At 67.9% G+C, this 22,248-nt stretch overlaps 1 protein-coding gene, 5 long non-coding RNA genes, 11 other non-coding genes and 1 pseudogene across 18 annotated transcripts; all 18 read right to left on the bottom strand.

The window, feature by feature from the left end:
- Positions 1-4: 4 nt before the first annotated feature.
- LOC123389318 lies at positions 5-1,665 on the bottom strand. Its single transcript, XR_006603923.1, has 3 exons — positions 1,650-1,665; positions 1,213-1,311; positions 5-86 (listed from the first exon to the last, which is right to left on the bottom strand). It is a non-coding gene; the product is annotated as an uncharacterized LOC123389318 (long non-coding RNA).
- LOC123389425 lies at positions 1,515-1,595 on the bottom strand. Its single transcript, XR_006604028.1, has one exon. It is a non-coding gene; the product is annotated as a small nucleolar RNA SNORD115 (small nucleolar RNA).
- Positions 1,666-1,669: 4 nt separating the features above from the next.
- On the bottom strand, positions 1,670-6,655 carry LOC123389281. Its single transcript, XM_045070419.1, has 8 exons — positions 6,466-6,655; positions 6,287-6,331; positions 5,541-5,596; positions 5,021-5,140; positions 4,583-4,681; positions 3,333-3,450; positions 2,905-2,949; positions 1,670-1,769 (listed from the first exon to the last, which is right to left on the bottom strand). Exons 1-8 carry the CDS (start codon positions 6,653-6,655, stop codon positions 1,738-1,740), a joined length of 705 nt encoding a protein of 234 aa, XP_044926354.1. The 3' UTR covers positions 1,670-1,737.
- On the bottom strand, positions 3,200-3,280 carry LOC123389336. The gene has a single exon (XR_006603948.1). It is a non-coding gene; the product is annotated as a small nucleolar RNA SNORD115 (small nucleolar RNA).
- LOC123389424 lies at positions 4,884-4,964 on the bottom strand. The gene has a single exon (XR_006604027.1). It is a non-coding gene; the product is annotated as a small nucleolar RNA SNORD115 (small nucleolar RNA).
- On the bottom strand, positions 6,584-6,664 carry LOC123389450. Its single transcript, XR_006604051.1, has one exon. It is a non-coding gene; the product is annotated as a small nucleolar RNA SNORD115 (small nucleolar RNA).
- Positions 6,665-6,750: 86 nt separating this feature from the next.
- Positions 6,751-8,463, bottom strand: LOC123389316. Its single transcript, XR_006603919.1, has 3 exons — positions 8,400-8,463; positions 7,967-8,065; positions 6,751-6,835 (listed from the first exon to the last, which is right to left on the bottom strand). It is a non-coding gene; the product is annotated as an uncharacterized LOC123389316 (long non-coding RNA).
- LOC123389423 lies at positions 8,265-8,345 on the bottom strand. Its single transcript, XR_006604026.1, has one exon. It is a non-coding gene; the product is annotated as a small nucleolar RNA SNORD115 (small nucleolar RNA).
- A 20-nt stretch (positions 8,464-8,483) lies between the features above and the next one.
- LOC123389317 lies at positions 8,484-17,442 on the bottom strand. 2 transcript variants are annotated; one of them, XR_006603921.1, is made up of 3 exons: positions 17,367-17,442; positions 16,933-16,977; positions 8,484-8,519 (listed from the first exon to the last, which is right to left on the bottom strand). It is a non-coding gene; the product is annotated as an uncharacterized LOC123389317 (long non-coding RNA). The 2 variants fall into 2 exon arrangements; XR_006603920.1 differs by lacking the exon at positions 8,484-8,519 and adding an exon at positions 15,767-15,779.
- On the bottom strand, positions 10,017-10,103 carry LOC123389361 (annotated as a pseudogene).
- Positions 11,831-11,915, bottom strand: LOC123389356. Its single transcript, XR_006603966.1, has one exon. It is a non-coding gene; the product is annotated as a small nucleolar RNA SNORD115 (small nucleolar RNA).
- LOC123389362 lies at positions 13,792-13,876 on the bottom strand. The gene has a single exon (XR_006603971.1). It is a non-coding gene; the product is annotated as a small nucleolar RNA SNORD115 (small nucleolar RNA).
- On the bottom strand, positions 15,522-15,603 carry LOC123389353. Its single transcript, XR_006603963.1, has one exon. It is a non-coding gene; the product is annotated as a small nucleolar RNA SNORD115 (small nucleolar RNA).
- LOC123389355 lies at positions 17,232-17,313 on the bottom strand. Its single transcript, XR_006603965.1, has one exon. It is a non-coding gene; the product is annotated as a small nucleolar RNA SNORD115 (small nucleolar RNA).
- Positions 17,443-17,465: 23 nt separating the features above from the next.
- Positions 17,466-19,160, bottom strand: LOC123389314. Its single transcript, XR_006603914.1, has 3 exons — positions 19,056-19,160; positions 18,623-18,721; positions 17,466-17,486 (listed from the first exon to the last, which is right to left on the bottom strand). It is a non-coding gene; the product is annotated as an uncharacterized LOC123389314 (long non-coding RNA).
- LOC123389422 lies at positions 18,921-19,001 on the bottom strand. The gene has a single exon (XR_006604025.1). It is a non-coding gene; the product is annotated as a small nucleolar RNA SNORD115 (small nucleolar RNA).
- Position 19,161: 1 nt separating the features above from the next.
- On the bottom strand, positions 19,162-20,816 carry LOC123389315. Its single transcript, XR_006603915.1, has 3 exons — positions 20,754-20,816; positions 20,319-20,363; positions 19,162-19,174 (listed from the first exon to the last, which is right to left on the bottom strand). It is a non-coding gene; the product is annotated as an uncharacterized LOC123389315 (long non-coding RNA).
- On the bottom strand, positions 20,616-20,697 carry LOC123389354. Its single transcript, XR_006603964.1, has one exon. It is a non-coding gene; the product is annotated as a small nucleolar RNA SNORD115 (small nucleolar RNA).
- Positions 20,817-22,248: the final 1,432 nt, after the last annotated feature.

Raw genomic sequence — 22,248 nt, 5'->3', positions numbered from 1 at the left:
GGGGTCTGAGACATTGGACCTGTGGGCAGGGCCGGGCCAGGCAAGACGAGCTGGTGCGGGCGATCTCCCCGCGTGTGGATGCGGTTCTGAGGAGAGACGCAGAGACCAGCTGTCCAAAAGCCCTGGTCCGGGGCACCGGCCGGACGGCCGAGGGCTACCTTTCCCAACGTCCTGGCCGGTGGGGGCCGGGCATACGGCCGACCCACGCATGGCTGATGTGCGAGACGACGGAGCAGGGCCCAGGGCCCCAGCTGCCCTTACCAGGGCATCCCCAAACAAGGGAGATCTAGGCCCCTGTGTCAGCACCACCGTCGGCAGAACGGTCCGTGAACGTGGCACGGAGCACAGGGTTTTGGCGTGTCCCCGCTGTCACCCTTGCACGTGAGCCGAGGGGGGCGGTCAGGGACTTTTGGCCAGGACGCCGCCCACCCCCCCATGGTCCCACCTGGGAGCCAAGGATCGGAGCCCCTACCCCGGAAGCCCAAGGTGGCTCGGGCCCACGGCTGCCCCAGGGCCGAGCTCTGAATGCCAGGTCACTGTCCACCACTACGGCCAGGCACACCACCCACCGGCTGCCCTGGGCGAGGTACCCGACTCTCGCCGTGCAGCGCCGCTTCGTCAGGACCCGGTCCCCGGTGCTTGAGAGCCTCCGGAGAGAGGCTCCGACCCAATGGCTGCAAGGGCCTGGCCCTCGCAGATTCCGCCCCGTAGCCCCGTGGAACCCGGCTGTCGCGCGAGCACAAGGAATCCTCTTGCGCTCTTCGCAAGCAGCCTGGTGGGGTCTCCAACGCCTTGGGCGTCTGCGCTGTGGGGCAGGAGCTCAGGCCTCGTCAGCCCGCGGAAACAAGCCAAGTCCCGGGCCTCGAGCAACACCCCGTGGCAGAAGATCACAGAAGCTTCTGAGACCACAAGTCTCACGTCCACTACGTCCGTAGGCCCACGAGACACGCCCAGATGGATCAGGGGGCCTCAGGGTCTCCTGATCCTATGGCGGCCACTCTGCGCTTTCCGGGTCTTGCCAGCCGCCCGGCCCCACGCTCGCGTCCCCTGCCCCTGGGATGGCTCAAGGGCACCCGCTCCCGGGGTGGCCCACGACGTCTGGACCACGAGGACCGCCACCCCAAGCCCACGGCCTGCTGCAGAGTCACTGCTGGGCTACCCGCTTCCCAAGGCGTCTCGGGCCTCCCTCCGAGCCCAGAGGCTTCCGCTCACCTCTGCTGCATGTCGACACACCGAGGACCTAGCCGGCCAGGCCCGCCGAAGGACACGAGGGGACGAGGATGGCGAAGCCCTGGCTCCCGGGGAGCTGTCCTGGGAAGAGGATGGGGGCGGTGGGCCGGCTTGAGTGCCAGGACACCCCCGTGGGCACGCGCAGAGGCGCCTAGGCTCCGGGCCCAAACGCGCGGAGACGCTCGCGCGTTCGTTCGTTCTCCTCTAGCGCCCAGCTGCAGCGCGCCCTCAAATGCCCCGAGGGTCTGGGGGCTGCTGCTGATCCCCGCACGGTCCCCTGCACTGGGCCTCAGCGTAATCCTATTGAGCATGATTTTTAGGTCATCATCGCTCTTCGAGACCATATGAGTTCTCATCATTGACCCAAGCAAGCCGGGGGCGACGCGTGAGGTCCCTGCCCACCCGGAACCCCTCCTCACCGAGGGAGCGGTCGGGGGACGGCGCCATGCCCCGGCGATCCGAGACACGGGCCCTTTGGGCGGGGCTGGGAGAAGCCAGACTTGGTCGTCAAGGCGAGATCCTCCCTGGGGGACGGGGTTCTAAGGACAGAGGGAGAGGCCAGCCGTCAGAACGGCCTGCTCTGTGGCTCGTGCCCCATGCGGCCACGATCGGTCACGCCCGGAGCCCTGGCCGCTGCTGGCCAGGCGGGTGGAGGAACGAACGACCCAAGGCTCGGAGCCGCCGCAAGCAAGGAAAAGGGCCCCGGGGAGCCGCTGTACATCCCTGGAACCTCCAGAACCTGTGGAGATCAGGGCCCCTGTGGGAACCACCCCTTGCTAAGAAAGGCCCCAGAACGTGGGCGGGAACACTAGGTTATCGAGTGCCCCCCCCCCCTCCCGATGCCTCCCGGGCCCCGAGCCAACGGGGGCGGCCCCAGAACTTATGGCCAGGCAGACGCCAACCCCAGATTGGCCCGGCTGCCGTCCGTGCATCCGGGCGCTGGCACTCGCAGCCAACGTTGGCCCCCATGCCCAGACGGTCCACGTCTGGAGAGGGAGTCGCGGGTCACGGTCTCCCGCCAGCGGAAGGCAGGGGACCAATGCCCGCCCTGCAACAGGGTCCAGAGTCTCCCCGCGTGGCGGCCCCTCCTCTGGGGGCCTGGCCCGACAGGCTCTCGCCCAATGCCCGCTGTGGCCTGGGGCTCGCCCATTCTTGCCCATGTCCAGCCAAACCATGCTCCATCGGCAGCCCAAGCAAACATCGAGGGCTGTACTTCAGCAGCCTCCCAGGCTCCCAAAGTCCTTGGGAGTCTGGTGCCTAGGGCAGGAGCTCTGCCCGCTCCAGCCCCAAGAAACATGCGCTGGGGTTGGCTCGAGCAACCGCCACTCGCTGAGGGGGACAGAAGTCCCTGACGCCAAGGGTCTCCCGACCCGTCTCCTCACGGGCGCACAGGACACAAAGGGAGGTCCAAGGAGGCCTCAGGGCCACGCGGATCTATGGCGGCATCCCCCCGGGATCCAGTCCCGGCCAGTTCCCGCGGCCCAACGTTCGCGTTCCCTGCACCTGGGATGGCTCAAGGGAGCCTGATCACGCGCAAGCCAACGCTGTGTGGACAACGGGGGCCTCCACCCGTAGCTCAGTGGTGGAGCCAGAGCCCCGTGCCGGGACTCTGGCTTCGCGGACGACGCCCATGGCGCCTGCCGTCTCCCGCCAGGCCCAGAGTCTCCCACTCACCTGTCGTGGCCAACGCCGCGCCTACCACCTGGCGCCCAAGGCCTGCTGCAAGACACAAGGAGACAAGGGTTCCTAAGGCATGGCTCCCAGGGAGCTGTCCAGGGGAGGGGAGGGGATTCAGTCTCTAGGCCGGGTGGGCTGCCTCCACACCGCGAGGGGCCCCTGACGTGCACGGGCTTTCCAGGGCAGGAGCAGGGATCCCCGGGGGATGCTTGGCCTCAAGCTCCCAAGGGCAGCGCCCCTCCAGGGCCCCGAGGCTCCGGGGGATGCTGATCCCGGCACAGACGCCTGCATTGGGCCTCAGCGTAATCCTATTGAGCATGATTTTTAGGTCATCATCGCTCTTCGAGACCATTTGAGTTGTCATCATTGACCCAAGCAGGTTGGCGGCGATGCGTGCGGTCGCGTCGCCCCCAGAACCTGCTTACCGGGGCTGCGTGGAGGACTGCGCCATGAGCCGGGGTCCTGAGACATTGGACCTGTGGGCAGGGCCGGGCCAGGCAAGACGAGCTGGTGCGGGCGATCTCCCCGCGTGTGGATGCGGTTCTGAGGAGAGACGCAGAGACCAGCTGTCCAAAAGCCCTGGTCCGGGGCACCGGCCGGACGGCCGAGGGCTACCTTTCCCAACGTCCTGGCCGGTGGGGGCCGGGCATACGGCCGACCCACGCATGGCTGATGTGCGAGACGACGGAGCAGGGCCCAGGGCCCCAGCTGCCCTTACCAGGGCATCCCCAAACAAGGGAGATCTAGGCCCCTGTGTCAGCACCACCGTCGGCAGAACGGTCCGTGAACGTGGCACGGAGCACAGGGTTTTGGCGTGTCCCCGCTGTCACCCTTGCACGTGAGCCGAGGGGGGCGGTCAGGGACTTTTGGCCAGGACGCCGCCCACCCCCCCATGGTCCCACCTGGGAGCCAAGGATCGGAGCCCCTACCCCGGAAGCCCAAGGTGGCTCGGGCCCACGGCTGCCCCAGGGCCGAGCTCTGAATGCCAGGTCACTGTCCACCACTACGGCCAGGCACACCACCCACCCACGGCTGCCCTGGGCGAGGTACCCGACTCTCGCCGTGCAGCGCCGCTTCGTCAGGACCCGGTCCCCCGGTGCTTGAGAGCCTCCGGAGAGAGGCTCCGACCCAATGGCTGCAAGGGCCTGGCCCTCGCAGATTCCGCCCCGTAGCCCCGTGGAACCCGGCTGTCGCGCGAGCACAAGGAATCCTCTTGCGCTCTTCGCAAGCAGCCTGGTGGGGTCTCCAACGCCTTGGGCGTCTGCGCTGTGGGGCAGGAGCTCAGGCCTCGTCAGCCCGCGGAAAACAAGCCAAGTCCCGGGCCTCGAGCAACACCCCGTGGCAGAAGATCACAGAAGCTTCTGAGACCACAAGTCTCACGTCCACTACGTCCGTAGGCCCACGAGACACGCCCAGATGGATCAGGGGGCCTCAGGGTCTCCTGATCCTATGGCGGCCACTCTGCGCTTTCCGGGTCTTGCCAGCCGCCCGGCCCCACGCTCGCGTCCCCTGCCCCTGGGATGGCTCAAGGGCACCCGCTCCCGGGGGTGGCCCACGACGTCTGGACCACGAGGACCGCCACCCCAAGCCCACGGCCTGCTGCAGAGTCACTGCTGGGCTACCCGCTTCCCAAGGCGTCTCGGGCCTCCCTCCGAGCCCAGAGGCTTCCGCTCACCTCTGCTGCATGTCGACACACCGAGGACCTAGCCGGCCAGGCCCGCCGAAGGACACGAGGGGACGAGGATGGCGAAGCCCTGGCTCCCGGGGAGCTGTCCTGGGAAGAGGATGGGGGCGGTGGGGGGGCCGGCTTGAGTGCCAGGACACCCCCGTGGGCACGCGCAGAGGCGCCTAGGCTCCGGGCCCAACGCGCGGAGACGCTCGCGCGTTCGTTCTCCTCTAGCGCCCAGCTGCAGCGCGCCCTCAAATGCCCCGAGGGTCTGGGGGCTGCTGCTGATCCCCGCACGGTCCCCTGCACTGGGCCTCAGCGTAATCCTATTGAGCATGATTTTTAGGTCATCATCGCTCTTCGAGACCATATGAGTTCTCATCATTGACCCAAGCAAGCCGGGGGCGACGCGTGAGGTCCCTGCCCACACCCGGAACCCCTCCTCACCGAGGGAGCGGTCGGGACGGCGCCATGCCCCGGCGATCCGAGACACGGGCCCTTTGGGCGGGGCTGGGAGAAGCCAGACTTGGTCGTCAAGGCGAGATCCTCCCTGGGGGACGGGGGGGTCTAAGGGACAGAGGGAGAGGCCAGCCGTCAGAACGGCCTGCTCTGTGGCTCGTGCCCCATGCGGCCACGATCGGTCACGCCCGGAGCCCTGGCCGCTGCTGGCCAGGCGGGTGGAGGAACGAACGACCCAAGGCTCGGAGCCGCCGCAAGCAAGGAAAAGGGCCCCGGGGAGCCGCTGTACATCCCTGGAACCTCCAGAACCTGTGGAGATCAGGGCCCCTGTGGGAACCACCCCTTGCTAAGAAAGGCCCCAGAACGTGGGCGGGAACACTAGGTTATCGAGTGCCCCCCCCCCCCCCCTCCCGATGCCTCCCGGGCCCCCCCCGAGCCAACGGGGGCGGCCCCAGAACTTATGGCCAGGCAGACGCCAACCCCAGATTGGCCCGGCTGCCGTCCGTGCATCCGGGCGCTGGCACTCGCAGCCAACGTTGGCCCCCATGCCCAGACGGTCCACGTCTGGAGAGGGAGTCGCGGGTCACGGTCTCCCGCCAGCGGAAGGCAGGGGACCAATGCCCGCCCTGCAACAGGGTCCAGAGTCTCCCCCCGCGTGGCGGCCCCTCCTCTGGGGGCCTGGCCCGACAGGCTCTCGCCCAATGTCCGCTGTGGCCTGGGGCTCGCCCATTCTTGCCCATGTCCAGCCAAACCATGCTCCATCGGCAGCCCAAGCAAACATCGAGGGCTGTACTTCAGCAGCCTCCCAGGCTCCCAAAGTCCTTGGGAGTCTGGTGCCTAGGGCAGGAGCTCTGCCCGCTCCAGCCCCAAGAAACATGCGCTGGGGTTGGCTCGAGCAACCGCCACTCGCTGAGGGGGACAGAAGTCCCTGACGCCAAGGGTCTCCCGACCCGTCTCCTCACGGGCGCACAGGACACAAAGGGAGGTCCAAGGAGGCCTCAGGGCCACGCGGATCTATGGCGGCATCCCCCCGGGATCCAGTCCCGGCCAGTTCCCGCGGCCCAACGTTCGCGTTCCCTGCACCTGGGATGGCTCAAGGGAGCCTGATCACGCGCAAGCCAACGCTGTGTGGACAACGGGGGCCTCCACCCGTAGCTCAGTGGTGGAGCCAGAGCCCCGTGCCGGGACTCTGGCTTCGCGGACGACGCCCATGGCGCCTGCCGTCTCCCGCCAGGCCCAGAGTCTCCCACTCACCTGTCGTGGCCAACGCCGCGCCTACCACCTGGCGCCCAAGGCCTGCTGCAAGACACAAGGAGACAAGGGTTCCTAAGGCATGGCTCCCAGGGAGCTGTCCAGGGGAGGGGAGGGGATTCAGTCTCTAGGCCGGGTGGGCTGCCTCCACACCGCGCGAGGGGCCCCTGACGTGCACGGGCTTTCCAGGGCAGGAGCAGGGATCCCCGGGGGATGCTTGGCCTCAAGCTCCCAAGGGCAGCGCCCCTCCAGGGCCCCGAGGCTCCGGGGGATGCTGATCCCGGCACAGACGCCTGCATTGGGCCTCAGCGTAATCCTATTGAGCATGATTTTTAGGTCATCATCGCTCTTCGAGACCATTTGAGTTGTCATCATTGACCCAAGCAGGTTGGCGGCGATGCGTGCGGTCGCGTCGCCCCCAGAACCTGCTTACCGGGGCTGCGTGGAGGACTGCGCCATGAGCCGGGGGTCCTGAGACATTGGACCTGTGGGCAGGGCCGGGCCAGGCAAGACGAGCTGGTGCGGGCGATCTCCCCGCGTGTGGATGCGGTTCTGAGGAGAGACGCAGAGACCAGCTGTCCAAAAGCCCTGGTCCGGGGCACCGGCCGGACGGCCGAGGGCTACCTTTCCCAACGTCCTGGCCGGTGGGGGCCGGGCATACGGCCGACCCACGCATGGCTGATGTGCGAGACGACGGAGCAGGGCCCAGGGCCCCAGCTGCCCTTACCAGGGCATCCCCAAACAAGGGAGATCTAGGCCCCTGTGTCAGCACCACCGTCGGCAGAACGGTCCGTGAACGTGGCACGGAGCACAGGGTTTTGGCGTGTCCCCGCTGTCACCCCTTGCACGTGAGCCGAGGGGGGCGGTCAGGGACTTTTGGCCAGGACGCCGCCCACCCCCCCATGGTCCCACCTGGGAGCCAAGGATCGGAGCCCCTACCCCGGAAGCCCAAGGTGGCTCGGGCCCACGGCTGCCCCAGGGCCGAGCTCTGAATGCCAGGTCACTGTCCACCACTACGGCCAGGCACACCACCCACCGGCTGCCCTGGGCGAGGTACCCGACTCTCGCCGTGCAGCGCCGCTTCGTCAGGACCCGGTCCCCGGTGCTTGAGAGCCTCCGGAGAGAGAGGCTCCGACCCAATGGCTGCAAGGGCCTGGCCCTCGCAGATTCCGCCCCGTAGCCCCGTGGAACCCGGCTGTCGCGCGAGCACAAGGAATCCTCTTGCGCTCTTCGCAAGCAGCCTGGTGGGGTCTCCAACGCCTTGGGCGTCTGCGCTGTGGGGCAGGAGCTCAGGCCTCGTCAGCCCGCGGAAACAAGCCAAGTCCCGGGCCTCGAGCAACACCCCGTGGCAGAAGATCACAGAAGCTTCTGAGACCACAAGTCTCACGTCCACTACGTCCGTAGGCCCACGAGACACGCCCAGATGGATCAGGGGGCCTCAGGGTCTCCTGATCCTATGGCGGCCACTCTGCGCTTTCCGGGTCTTGCCAGCCGCCCGGCCCCACGCTCGCGTCCCCTGCCCCTGGGATGGCTCAAGGGCACCCGCTCCCGGGGTGGCCCACGACGTCTGGACCACGAGGACCGCCACCCCAAGCCCACGGCCTGCTGCAGAGTCACTGCTGGGCTACCCGCTTCCCAAGGCGTCTCGGGCCCCTCCCTCCGAGCCCAGAGGCTTCCGCTCACCTCTGCTGCATGTCGACACACCGAGGACCTAGCCGGCCAGGCCCGCCGAAGGACACGAGGGGACGAGGATGGCGAAGCCCTGGCTCCCGGGGAGCTGTCCTGGGAAGAGGATGGGGGCGGTGGGGCCGGCTTGAGTGCCAGGACACCCCCGTGGGCACGCGCAGAGGCGCCTAGGCTCCGGGCCCAACGCGCGGAGACGCTCGCGCGTTCGTTCTCCTCTAGCGCCCAGCTGCAGCGCGCCCTCAAATGCCCCGAGGGTCTGGGGGCTGCTGCTGATCCCCGCACGGTCCCCTGCACTGGGCCTCAGCGTAATCCTATTGAGCATGATTTTTAGGTCATCATCGCTCTTCGAGACCATATGAGTTCTCATCATTGACCCAAGCAAGCCGGGGGCGACGCGTGAGGTCCCTGCCCACCCGGAACCCCTCCTCACCGAGGGAGCGGTCGGGACGGCGCCATGCCCCGGCGATCCGAGACACGGGCCCTTTGGGCGGGGGGCTGGGAGAAGCCAGACTTGGTCGTCAAGGCGAGATCCTCCCTGGGGGACGGGGTTCTAAGGACAGAGGGAGAGGCCAGCCGTCAGAACGGCCTGCTCTGTGGCTCGTGCCCCATGCGGCCACGATCGGTCACGCCCGGAGCCCTGGCCGCTGCTGGCCAGGCGGGTGGAGGAACGAACGACCCAAGGCTCGGAGCCGCCGCAAGCAAGGAAAAGGGCCCCGGGGAGCCGCTGTACATCCCTGGAACCTCCAGAACCTGTGGAGATCAGGGCCCCCTGTGGGAACCACCCCTTGCTAAGAAAGGCCCCAGAACGTGGGCGGGAACACTAGGTTATCGAGTGCCCCCCCCCCCCTCCCGATGCCTCCCGGGCCCCGAGCCAACGGGGGCGGCCCCAGAACTTATGGCCAGGCAGACGCCAACCCCAGATTGGCCCGGCTGCCGTCCGTGCATCCGGGCGCTGGCACTCGCAGCCCAACGTTGGCCCCCATGCCCAGACGGTCCACGTCTGGAGAGGGAGTCGCGGGTCACGGTCTCCCGCCAGCGGAAGGCAGGGGACCAATGCCCGCCCTGCACCAGGGTCCAGAGTCTCCCCGCGTGGCGGCCCCCTCCTCTGGGGGCCTGGCCCGACAGGCTCTCGCCCAATGCCCGCTGTGGCCTGGGGCTCGCCCATTCTTGCCCATGTCCAGCCAAAACCATGCTCCATCGGCAGCCCAAGCAAACATCGAGGGCTGTACTTCAGCAGCCTCCCAGGCTCCCAAAGTCCTTGGGAGTCTGGTGCCTAGGGCAGGAGCTCTGCCCGCTCCAGCCCCAAGAAACATGCGCTGGGGTTGGCTCGAGCAACCGCCACTCGCTGAGGGGGACAGAAGTCCCTGACGCCAAGGGTCTCCCGACCCGTCTCCTCAAACGGGCGCACAGGACACAAAAACGGAGGTCCAAGGAGGCCTCAGGGCCAACGCGGATCTATGGCGGCATCCCCCCGGGGATCCCGGCCAGTTCCGGCCCAGTTCCCGCTGCGCGCCACACGTTCGCGTTCCCTGCACCTGGGATGGCTCAAGGGAGCCTGATCACGCGCGCAAGCCAACGCTGTGTGGACAACGGGGGCCTCCCCCACTGATAGAGCTCAGTGGGTGGAGCCAGAGCCCCCCCGTGCCGGGGACTCTGGCTTCGCGGACGACGCGCCCATGGCGGAATCCGAGCCTGCCGTCTCCCGCCAGGCCCAGAGTCTCCCACTCACCCTGTCGTGTTGCCAACGCCGCGCCCTACCACCTGGCGCCCAAGGCCTGCTGCAAGACACAAGGAGACAAGGGTTCCTAAGGCATGGCTCCCCAGGGAGCTGTCCAGGGGAGGGGAGGGGGATTCAGTCTCTAGGCCCCGGGTGGGCTGCCTCCACACCGCGAGGGGCCCCCTGACGTGCAACGGGGCTTTTCCAGGGCAGGAGGGCAGGGATCCCCGGGGGATGCTTGGCCCTCAAGCTCCCAAGGGCGCACAGCGCGGCCCCTCCAGGGCCCCGAGGCTCCGGGGGATGCTGATCCCGGCACAGACGCCTGCATTGGGGCCCTCAGCGTAATCCTATTGAGCATGATTTTTTAGGTCATCATCATCGCTCTTCGAGACCATTTGGAGTTGTCATCATTGACCCAAGCAGGTTGGGCGGCGATGCGTGCGGTCGCGTCGCGCCCCCAGAACCTGCTTACCGGGGGCTGCGTGGAGGACTGCGCCATGAGCCGGGGGGTTCCTGAGACATTGGACCTGTGGGCAGGGCCGGGCCAGGCAAGACGAGCTGGTGCGGGCGATCCTGGTGATCGATCCCCCGCGTGTGGATGCGGTTCTGAGGAGAGACGCAGAGGACCAGCAGCTGTCCAAAAGCCCTGGTCCGGGGGCACCGGCCGGACGGCCGAGGGGCTACCTTTCCCAACGTCCTGGCCGGTGGGGGGGCGCCGGGCATACGGCCCATGACCCCACGCATGGCTGATGTGTCGAGACGACGGAGCAGGGCCCAGGGCCCCAGCTGCCCTTACCAGGGCATCCCCAAACAAGGGAGATCTAGGCCCCTGTGTCAGCACCACCGTCGGCAGAACGGTCCGTGAAACGTGGCACGGAGCACAGGGTTTTTGGCGTGTCCCCGCTGTCACCCTTGCACGTGAGCCGAGGGGGGCGGTCAGGGACTTTTGGCCAGGACGCCGCCCACCCCCCCATGGTCCCCACCTGGGAGCCAAGGATCGGAGCCCCTACCCCGGAAGCCCAAGGTGGCTCGGGCCCACGGCTGCCCCCCCCAGGGCCGAGCTCTGAATGCCAGGTCACTGTCCACCACTACGGCCAGGCCACACCACCCACCCGGCTGCCCTGGGCGAGGTACCCACCCGACTCTCGCCCGTGCCGCGTCCGCTTTCGTCAGGACCCGGTCCCCGGTGCTTGAGAGCCTCCGGAGAGAGGCTACGGCTCCGACCCCAATGGCTGCAAGGGCCTGGCCCTCGCAGATTCCGCCCCGTTAGGCCCCCGTGGAACCCGGCTGTCGCGCGAGCACAAGGAATCCTCTTGCGCTCTTTCGCAAGCAGCCTGGTGGGGGTCTCCAACGCCTTGGGCGTCTGCGCTGTGGGGCAGGAGCTCAGGCCTCGTCAGCCCGCGGAACACAAGCCAAGTCCCGGGGGCCTCGAGCAACACCCCGTGGCAGAAGATCAACAAGAAGCTTCTGAGACCACAAACCGTCTCACGTCCACTACGTCCGTAGGCCCACGAGACACGCCCAGATGGATCAGGGGGCCTCAGGGTCTCCTGATCTCTATGGCGGCCACTCTGCGGCTTTCCGGGTCTTGCCAGCCGCCCCGGCCCCACGCTCGCCGTCCCCTGCCCCTGGGATGGCTCAAGGGCACCCGCTCCCGGGGTGGCCCCACGACGTCTGGACCACGAGGACCGCCACCCCCCAAGCCCATACGGCCTGCCTGCTGCAGAGTCACTGCTGGGCTACCCGCTTCCCAAGGCGTCTCGGGCCTCCCTCCGAGCCCAGAGGCTTCCGCTCACCTCTGCTGCATTTCGACACACCACACGAGGACCTAGCCGGCCCAGGCCCGCCGACCCTCCACGAGGGGACGGTGGGAAGGATGGCGAAGCCCTGGCTCCCGAGGATGGAGCTGTCCTGGGAAGAGGATGGGGGGACGGTGGGCCCGGCTTGAATTCGGCTTGTGCCAGGACAAACCACCCCGTGGGGCACGCGGCAGCGGAGGCGCCTAGGCTCCGGGCGGGCCCAACGCGCGGAGACGCTTTCGCGCGTTCTAACGTTCTCCTCTAGCGCCCAGCTGCAGCGCGCCCTCAAATGCCCCGAGGGTCTGGGGGCTGCTGCTGAGTCCCCGCGGGACGGTCCCCTGCACTGGGCCTCAGCGTAATCCTATTGAGCATGAATTTTTTAGGTCATCATCGCTCTTCGAGACCATATGAGTTCTCTCATCATTGACCCCCAAGCAAGCACCCCGGGGGCGACGCGTGTGAGGTCCCTGCCAACCCGGGAACCCCCTCCTCACCGACCTCCTACCCGGGAGCGGTCGGGGACGGCGCCATGGGCCCCGGCGATCCGAGACACACGGCCCTGCCCCTTTGGGCGGGGCTGGGGAGAAGCCAGACTTGGTCGTCAAGGCGGCAGATCCTCCCTGGGGGACGGGGTTTCTAAGGACAGAGGGAGAGGCCAGCCGTCAGAACGGGCCTGCTCTGTGGGGCTCGTGCCCCCATGCGGCCACGATCGGTCACGCCCGGAGCCCTGGCCGCTGCTGGCCAGGCGGGGTGGAGGAGGAACGAACGACCCAACCCCAAGGCTCGGAGCCGCCGCAAGCAAGGAAAAGGGCCCCGGGGAGCCGCTGTACAAAGCCCTGGAACCTCCAGAAGAACCTGTGGAGCGATCAGGGCCCCTGTGGGAACCACCCCTTGCTAAGAAAGGCCCCAGAACGTGGGCGGGAACACTAGGTTATCGAGTGCCCCCCCCCCCCTCCCGATGCCTCCCGGGCCCCGAGCCAACGGGGGCCGGCCTCCAGAAACTTATGGCCAGGCAGACGCCAACCCCAGATTTGGCCCCCAGGCCCGCCGAACGTCTCCCCTTGCACAACCGGGGGCGGCTGGGACATAGTCAATGCACCCCCAGGGTCCGAGACGCATAAACCGGGGGCCGCTGGCACTCGCAGCCAACGTTGGCCCCACATGCCCTCAGACCCCTGCCCCACGTGCATCTGGAGAGGTCAGTCGCGGTCCCCACGAGAGTGATCGAGTCTCTTTAACGAGGTCCGCCTAGGGTCACGGTCTGCCCGCCACGGAAGGCAGGGGGACACCAATGCCCCGCCCTGCAACAGGGGTCCAGAGTCTCCCCGCGTGGCGGCCCCCTCTCCTCTGGGGGCCTGGCCCGACAGGCTCTCGCCCAGCAATTCGCCCGCTGTGGCCTGGGGCATTCTCGCCCCATTCTTGCCCATGTCCAGCCAAACCATGCTCCATCGGCACAGCCCAAGCAAACATCGAGGGCTGTACTTCAGCAGGCCTCCCAGGCTCCCAAAGTCCTTGGGAGTCTGGTGCCTAGGGCAAGGAGCTCTGCCCCGCTCCAGCCCCAAGAAACATGCGCTGGGGTTGGCTCGAGCAACCGCCACTCGCTGAGGGGGACAGAAGTCCCCCCCCTACACGTTGTCCCTGACGCCAAGTGTCTCCCCGACCCGTCTCCTCCTGCGGGTCGGCACAGGACACAAACGGAGGTCCAATGGAGGCCGGAGGACCTCAGGGCCACGCGGATCTATGGCGGCATCCCCCCGGGATCCAGTCCCGGCCAGTTCCCGCGGCCCAACGTTTCGCGTTCCCTGCACCTGGGGATGGCTCAATCCCTGGGAGTGCCTGATCACGCGCAAGCCACGCTGTGTGGTGGACAACGGGGGCCCTCCACCCGTAGCTCAGTGGTGGAGCCAGAGCCCCCGTGCCGGGACTCTGGCTTCGCGGACGACGCCCATGGGCGCCTGCCGTGGTCTCCCGCCAGGCCCCCCAGAGTCTCCCACTCACCTGTCGTGGCCAACGCCGCGCCTACCACCTGGCGCCCAAGGCCTGCTGCAAGACACAAGGAGACAAGGGTTCCTAAGGCATGGCTTCTACCCAGGGAGCTGTCCAGGGGAGGGAGGAGGGGGATTCAGTCTCTAGGCCGGGGGGCTGCCTCCACACAACGCGAGGGGCCCCTGACGTGCACGGGCTTTCCAGGGCAGGAGCACTTGGGATCCCCGGGGGATGCTTGGCCTCAAGCTCCCAAGGGCAGCGCCCCTCCAGGGCCCGCCGAGGCTCCGGGGGATGCTGATCCCGGCACAGACTCCTGCATTGGGCCTCAGCGTTAATCCTATTGAGCATGATTTTTTTAGGGTCATCATCGCTCTTCGAGACCATTTGAGTTGTCATCATTGACCCAAGCAGGTTTGGCGGCGATGCTGTGTAGCGGTCGGCGTCGCCCCCAGAACCTGCTTACCGGGGCTGCTCGTGGAGGGACTGCGCCATGAGCCGGGCATTTTATCCTGAGACATTGGACCTGTGGGCAGGGCCGGGCCAGGCAAGACGAGCTGGTGCGGGCGATCTCCCCGCGTGTGGATGCGGTTCTGAGGAGAGACGCAGAGACCAAGCTGTCCAAAAGCCCTGGTCCGGGGTGGCACCGCCGGACGGCCGAGGGCTACCTTTCCCAACGTCCTGGCCGGTGGGGGCCGGGCATACGGCCGACCCACGCATGGCTGATGGATGCGAGACGACGGAGCAGGGCCCAGGGCCCCAGCTGCCCTTACCAGGGCATCCCCAAACAAGGGAGATCTAGGCCCCTGTGTCAGCACCACCACCGTCGGCCAGCAGAACGGTCCGTGAACGTGGCACGGAGCAACAGGGTTTTTTGGCGTGTCCCCCGCTGTCACCCTTGCACGTGAGCCGAGGGGGGCGGTCAGGGACTTTTGGCCAGGACGCCGCCCACCCCCCCATGGTCCCACCTGGGAGCCAAGGATCGGAGCCCCTACCCCGGAAGCCCAAGGTGGCTCGGGCCCACGGCTGCCCCAGGGCCGAGCTCTGAATGCCAGGTCACTGTCCACCACTACGGCCAGGCACACCACCCACCACGCCACTGGCTGCCTGGGCGAGGTACCCGACTCTCGCCGTGCAGCGCCGCTTCGTCAGGACCCGGTCCCCGGTGCTTGAGAGCCTCCGGAGAGAGGCTCCGACCCAATGGCTGCAAGGGCCTGGCCCTCGCAGATTCCGCCCCGTAGCCCCGTGGAACCCCGGACTGTCGCGCGAGCACAGGAATCCTCTTGCGCTCTTCGCAAGCAGCCTGGTGGGGTCTCCAACGCCTTGGGCGTCTGCGCTGTGGGGCAGGAGCTCAGGCCTCGTCAGCCCGCGGGAAACAAGCCAAGTCCCGGGACCTCGAGCAACACCCCGTGGCAGAAGATCACAGAAGCTTCTGAGACCACAAGTCTCACGTCCACTACGTCCGTAGGCCCACGAGACACGCCCAGATGGATCAGGGGGCCTCAGGTCTCCTGATCCTATGGCGGCCACTCTGGCGCTTTCCGGGTCTTGCCAGCCGCCCGGGCCCCACGCTCGCGATCCCCTGCCCCTGGGATGGCTCAAGGGCACCCGCTCCCGGGGTGGCCCACGACGTCTGGACCACGAGGGACCGCCACCCCAAGCCCACGGCCTGCGGCAGAGTCACTGCTGGGCTACCCTCTTCCCAAGGCGTCTCGGGCCTCCCTCCGAGCCCAGAGGCTTCCGCTCACCTAGGCCTCTGCTGCATGTCGACACACCGAGGACCTAGCCGGCCAGGCCCGCCGAAGGACACGAGGGGACGAGGATGGCGAAGCCCTGGCTCCCGGGGAGCTGTCCTGGGAAGAGGATGGGGGCGGTGGGCCGGCTTGAGTGCCAGGACACCCCCGTGGGCACGCGAGCAGAGGCGCCTAGGCTCCGGGCCCAACGCGCGGAGACGCTCGCGCGTTCGTTCCCTCTAGCGCCCAGCTGCAGCGCGCCCTCAAATGCCCCGAGGGTCTGGGGGGCTGCTGCTGATCCCCGCACGGTCCCCTGCACTGGGCCCTCAGCGTAATCCTATTGAGCATGATTTTTAGGTCATCATCGCTCTTCGAGACCATATGAGTTCTCATCATTGACCCAAGCAAGCCGGGGCGACGACGCGTGAGGTCCCTGCCCACCCGGAACCCCTCCTCACCGAGGGAGCGGTCGGGACGGCGCCTATGCCCCGGCGATCCGAGACACGGGCCCTTTGGGCGGGGCTGGGAGAAGCCAGACTTGGTCGTCAAGGCGAGATCCTCCCTGGGGGGACGGGGTTCTAAGGACAGAGGGAGAGGCCAGCCGTCAGAACGGCCTGCTCTGTGGCTCGTGCCCCATGCGGCCCACGATCGGTCACGCCCGGGGAGCCCTGGCCGCTGCTGGCCAGGCGGGGTGGAGGAACGAACGACCCAAGGCTCGGAGCCCGCCGCAAGCAAGGAAAAGGGCCCCGGGGAGCCGGCTGTACATCCCTGGAACCTCCAGAACCTGTGGAGATCAGGGCCCCTGTGGGAACCACCCCTTGCTAAGAAAGGCCCCAGAACGTGGGCGGGAACACTAGGTTTATCGAGTGCCCCCCCCCCCCACTCCCGATGCCTCCCGGCCCCGAGCCAACGGGGGCGGCCCCAGAACTTATGGCCAGGCAGACGCCAACCCCAGATTGGCCCGGCTGCCGTCCGTGCATCCGGGCGCTGGCACTCGCAGCCAACGTTGGCCCCCATGCCCAGACGGTCCCACGTCTGGAGAGGGAGTCGCGGGTCACGGTCTCCCGCCAGCGGAAGGCAGGGGACCAATGCCCGCCCTGCAACAGGGTCCAGAGTCTCCCCGCGTGGCGGCCCCTCCTCTGGGGGCCTGGCCCGACAGGCTCTCGCCCAATGCCCGCTGTGGCCTGGGGCTCGCCCATTCTTTGCCCATGTCCAGCCAAACCATGCTCCATCGGCAGCCCAAGCAAACATCGAGGGCTGTACTTCAGCAGCCTCCCAGGCTCCCAAAGTCCTTGGGAGTCTGGTGCCTAGGGCAGGAGCTCTGCCCGCTCCAGCCCCAAGAAACATGCGCTGGGGTTGGCTCGAGCAACCGCCACTCGCTGAGGGGGGACAGAAGTCCCTGACGCCAAGGGTCTCCCCGACCCGTCTCCTCACGGGCGCACAGGACACAAAGGGAGGTCCAAGGAGGCCTCAGGGCCACGCGGATCTATGGCGGCATCCCCCCGGGATCCAGTCCCGGCCAGTTCCCGCGGCGCCCAAACGTTCGCGTTCCCCTGCACCTGGGGATGGCTCAAGGGAGCCTGATCACGCGCAAGCCAACGCTGTGTGGACAACGGGGGCCTCCACCCGTAGCTCAGTGGTGGAGCCAGAGCCCCGTGCCGGGACTCTGGCTTCGCGGACGACGCCCATGGCGCCTGCCGTCTCCCGCCAGGCCCAGAGTCTCCCACTCACCTGTCGTGGCCAACGCCGCGCCTACCACCTGGCGCCCAAGGCCTGCTGCAAGACACAAGGAGACAAGGGTTCCTAAGGCATGGCTCCCAGGGAGCTGTCCAGGGGAGGGGAGGGGATTCAGTCTCTAGGCCGGGTGGGCTGCCTCCACACCGCGAGGGGGGCCCCTGACGTGCACGGGCTTTTTCCAGGGCAGGAGCAGGGATCCCCGGGGGATGCTTGGCCTCAAGCTCCCAAGGGCAGCGCCCCTCCAGGGCCCCGAGGCTCCGGGGGATGCTGATCCCGGCACAGACGCCTGCATTGGGCCTCAGCGTAATCCTATTGAGCATGATTTTTAGGTCATCATCGCTCTTTCGAGACCATTTGAGTTGTCATCATTGACCCAAGCAGGTTGGCGGCGATGCGTGCGGTCGCGTCGCCCCCCAGAACCTGCTTACCGGGGCTGCGTGGAGGACTGCGCCATGAGCCGGGGTCCTGAGACATTGGACCTGTGGGCAGGGCCGGGCCAGGCAAAGACGAGCTGGTGCGGGCGATCTCCCCCGCGTGTGGATGCGGTTCTGAGGAGAGACGCAGAGACCAGCTGTCCAAAAGCCCTGGTCCGGGGCACCGGCCGGACGGCCGAGGGCTACCTTTCCCAACGTCCTGGCCGGTGGGGGCCGGGCATACGGCCGACCCACGCATGGCTGATGTGCGAGACGACGGAGCAGGGCCCAGGGCCCCAGCTGCCCTTACCAGGGCATCCCCAAACAAGGGAGATCTAGGCCCCTGTGTCAGCACCACCGTCGGCAGAAACGGTCCGTGAACGTGGCACGGAGCACAGGGTTTTGGCGTGTCCCCGCTGTCACCCTTGCACGTGAGCCGAGGGGGGCGGTCAGGGACTTTTGGCCAGGACGCCGCCCACCCCCCGCCATGGTCCCACCTGGGAGCCAAAGGATCGGAGCCCCTACCCCGGAAGCCCAAGGTGGCTCGGGCCCACGGCTGCCCCAGGGCCGAGCTCTGAATGCCAGGTCACTGTCCACCACTACGGCCAGGCACACCACCCCACCGGCTGCCCTGGGCGAGGTACCCGACTCTCGCCGTGCAGCGCCGCTTCGTCAGGACCCGTCCCCGGTGCTTGAGAGCCTCCGGAGAGAGGCTCCGACCCAATGGCTGCAAGGGCCTGGCCCTCGCAGATTCCGCCCCGTAGCCCCGTGGAACCCGGCTGTCGCGCGAGCACAAGGAATCCTCTTGCGCTCTTCGCAAGCAGCCTGGTGGGGTCTCCAACGCCTTGGGCGTCTGCGCTGTGGGGGCAGGAGCTCAGGCCTCGTCAGCCCGCGGAAACAAGCCAAGTCCCGGGCCTCTCGAGCAACACCCCGTGGCAGAAGATCACAGAAGCTTCTGAGACCACAAGTCTCACGTCCCACTACGTCCGTAGGCCCACGAGACACGCCCAGATGGATCAGGGGGCCTCAGGGTCTCCTGATCCTATGGCGGCCACTCTGCGCTTTCCGGGTCTTGCCAGCCGCCCGGCCCCACGCTCGCGTCCCCTGCCCCTGGGATGGCTCAAGGGCACCCGCTCCCCGGGGTGGCCCACGACGTCTGGACCACGAGGACCGCCACCCCAAGCCCACGGCCTGCTGCAGAGTCACTGCTGGGCTACCCCGCTTCCCAAGGCGTCTCGGGCCTCCCTCCGAGCCCAGAGGCTTCCGCTCACCTCTGCTGCATGTCGACACACCGAGGACCTAGCCGGCCAGGCCCGCCGAAGGACACGAGGGGACGAGGATGGCGAAGCCCTGGCTCCCGGGGAGCTGTCCTGGGAAGAGGATGGGGGCGGTGGGCCGGCTTGAGTGCCAGGACACCCCCGTGGGCACGCGCAGAGGCGCCTAGGCTCCGGGCCCAACGCGCGGAGACGCTCGCGCGTTCGTTCTCCTCTAGCGCCCAGCTGCAGCGCGCCCTCAAATGCCCCGAGGGTCTGGGGGGCTGCTGCTGATCCCCGCACGGTCCCCTGCACTGGGCCTCAGCGTAATCCTATTGAGCATGATTTTTAGGTCATCATCGCTCTTCGAGACCATATGAGTTCTCATCATTGACCCAAGCAAGCCGGGGGCGACGCGTGAGGTCCCTGCCCACCCGGAACCCCTCCTCACCGAGGGAGCGGTCGGGACGGCGCCATGCCCCGGCGATCCGAGACACGGGCCCTTTGGGCGGGGCTGGGAGAAGCCAGACTTGGTCGTCAAGGCGAGATCCTCCCTGGGGGGACGGGGTTCTAAGGACAGAGGGAGAGGCCAGCCGTCAGAAACGGCCCTGCTCTGTGGCTCGTGCCCCATGCGGCCACGATCGGTCACGCCCGGAGCCCTGGCCGCTGCTGGCCAGGCGGGTGGAGGAACGAACGACCCAAGGCTCGGAGCCGCCGCAAGCAAGGAAAAGGGCCCCGGGGAGCCGCTGTACATCCCTGGAACCTCCAGAACCTGTGGAGATCAGGGCCCCTGTGGGAACCACCCCCTTGCTAAGAAAGGCCCCAGAACGTGGGCGGGAACACTAGGTTATCGAGTGCCCCCCCCCCCCCTCCCGATGCCTCCCCGGGCCCCGAGCCAACGGGGGCGGCCCCAGAACTTATGGCCAGGCAGACGCCAACCCCAGATTGGCCCGGCTGCCGTCCGTGCATCCGGGCGCTGGCACTCGCAGCCAACGTTGGCCCCCATGCCCAGACGGTCCACGTCTGGAGAGGGAGTCGCGGGTCACGGTCTCCCGCCAGCGGAAGGCAGGGGACCAATGCCCGCCCTGCAACAGGGTCCAGAGTCTCCCCGCGTGGCGGCCCCCTCCTCTGGGGGCCTGGCCCGACAGGCTCTCGCCCAATGCCCGCTGTGGCCTGGGGCTCGCCCCATTCTTGCCCATGTCCAGCCAAACCATGCTCCATCGGCAGCCCAAGCAAACATCGAGGGCTGTACTTCAGCAGCCTCCCAGGCTCCCAAAGTCCTTGGGAGTCTGGTGCCTAGGGCAGGAGCTCTGCCCGCTCCAGCCCCAAGAAACATGCGCTGGGGTTGGCTCGAGCAACCGCCACTCGCTGAGGGGGACAGAAGTCCCTGACGCCAAGGGTCTCCCGACCCGTCTCCTCACGGGCGCACAGGACACAAAGGGAGGTCCAAGGAGGCCTCAGGGCCACGCGGATCTATGGCGGCATCCCCCCGGGATCCAGTCCCGGCCAGTTCCCGCGGCCCAACGTTCGCGTTCCCTGCACCTGGGATGGCTCAAGGGAGCCTGATCACGCGCAAGCCAACGCTGTGTGGACAACGGGGGCCTCCACCCCGTAGCTCAGTGGTGGAGCCAGAGCCCCGTGCCGGGACTCTGGCTTCGCGGACGACGCCCATGGCGCCTGCCGTCTCCCGCCAGGCCCAGAGTCTCCCACTCACCTGTCGTGGCCAACGCCGCGCCTACCACCTGGCGCCCAAGGCCTGCTGCAAGACACAAGGAGACAAGGGTTCCTAAGGCATGGCTCCCAGGGAGCTGTCCAGGGGAGGGGAGGGGATTCAGTCTCTAGGCCGGGGTGGGCTGCCTCCACACCGCGAGGGGCCCCTGACGTGCACGGGCTTTCCAGGGCAGGAGCAGGGATCCCCGGGGGATGCTTGGCTCAAGCTCCCAAGGGCAGCGCCCCTCCAGGGCCCCGAGGCTCCGGGGGGGATGCTGATCCCGGCACAGACGCCTGCATTGGGCCTCAGCGTAATCCTATTGAGCATGATTTTTTAGGTCATCATCGCTCTTCGAGACCATTTGAGTTGTCATCATTGACCCAAGCAGGTTGGCGGCGATGCGTGCGTGCGGTCGCGTCGCCCCCAGAACCTGCTTACCGGGGCTGCGTGGAGGACTGCGCCATGAGCCGGGGTCCTGAGACATTGGACCTGTGGGCAGGGGGCCGGGCCAGGCAAGACGAGCTGGTGCGGGCGATCTCCCCGCGTGTGGATGCGGTTCTGAGGAGAGACGCAGAGACCAGCTGTCCAAAAGCCCTGGTCCGGGGCACCGGCCGGACGGCCGAGGGCTACCTTTCCCAACGTCCTGGCCGGGTGGGGGCCGGGCATACGGCCGACCCACGCATGGCTGATGTGCGAGACGACGGAGCAGGGCCCAGGGCCCCAGCTGCCCTTACCAGGGCATCCCCAAACAAGGGAGATCTAGGCCCCTGTGTCAGCACCACCGTCGGCAGAACGGTCCGTGAACGTGGCACGGAGCACAGGGTTTTGGCGTGTCCCCGCTGTCACCCTTGCACGTGAGCCGAGGGGGGCGGTCAGGGACTTTTGGCCAGGACGCCGCCCACCCCCCCCATGGTCCCACCTGGGAGCCAAGGATCGGAGCCCCTACCCCGGAAGCCCAAGGTGGCTCGGGCCCACGGCTGCCCCAGGGCCGAGCTCTGAATGCCAGGTCACTGTCCACCACTACGGCCAGGCACACACACCACCCACCGGCTGCCCTGGGCGAGGTACCCGACTCTCGCCGTGCAGCGCCGCTTCGTCAGGACCCGGTCCCCGGTGCTTGAGAGCCTCCGGAGAGAGGCTCCGACCCAATGGCTGCAAGGGCCTGGCCCTCGCAGATTCCGCCCCGTAGCCCCGTGGAACCCGGCTGTCGCGCGAGCACAAGGAATCCTCTTGCGCTCTTCGCAAGCAGCCTGGTGGGGTCTCCAACGCCTTGGGCGTCTGCGCTGTGGGGCAGGAGCTCAGGCCTCGTCAGCCCGCGGAAACAAGCCAAGTCCCGGGCCTCGAGCAACACCCCGTGGCAGAAGATCACAGAAGCTTCTGAGACCACAAGTCTCACGTCCACTACGTCCGTAGGCCCACGAGACACGCCCAGATGGATCAGGGGGCCTCAGGGTCTCCTGATCCTATGGCGGCCACTCTGCGCTTTCCGGGTCTTGCCAGCCGCCCGGCCCCACGCTCGCGTCCCCTGCCCCTGGGATGGCTCAAGGGCACCCGCTCCCGGGGTGGCCCACGACGTCTGGACCACGAGGACCGCCACCCCAAGCCCACGGCCTGCTGCAGAGTCACTGCTGGGCTACCCGCTTCCCAAGGCGTCTCGGGCCTCCCTCCGAGCCCAGAGGCTTCCGCTCACCTCTGCTGCATGTCGACACACCGAGGACCTAGCCGGCCAGGCCCGCCGAAGGACACGAGGGGACGAGGATGGCGAAGCCCTGGCTCCCGGGGAGCTGTCCTGGGAAGAGGATGGGGGCGGTGGGCCGGCTTGAGTGCCAGGACACCCCCCGTGGGCACGCGCAGAGGCGCCTAGGCTCCGGGCCCAACGCGCGGAGACGCTCGCGCGTTCGTTCTCCTCTAGCGCCCAGCTGCAGCGCGCCCT

This window comes from Mustela putorius, unplaced genomic scaffold (genome assembly GCF_011764305.1).
Source record: "Mustela putorius furo isolate JIRA1106 unplaced genomic scaffold, ASM1176430v1.1 tig00003972_pilon_pilon_pilon, whole genome shotgun sequence".
Classification (NCBI taxonomy): domain Eukaryota; kingdom Metazoa; phylum Chordata; class Mammalia; order Carnivora; family Mustelidae; genus Mustela; species Mustela putorius.
Note: the sequence above shows the minus strand (reverse complement) of the source record. Positions and strands in the feature narration are given on the sequence as shown.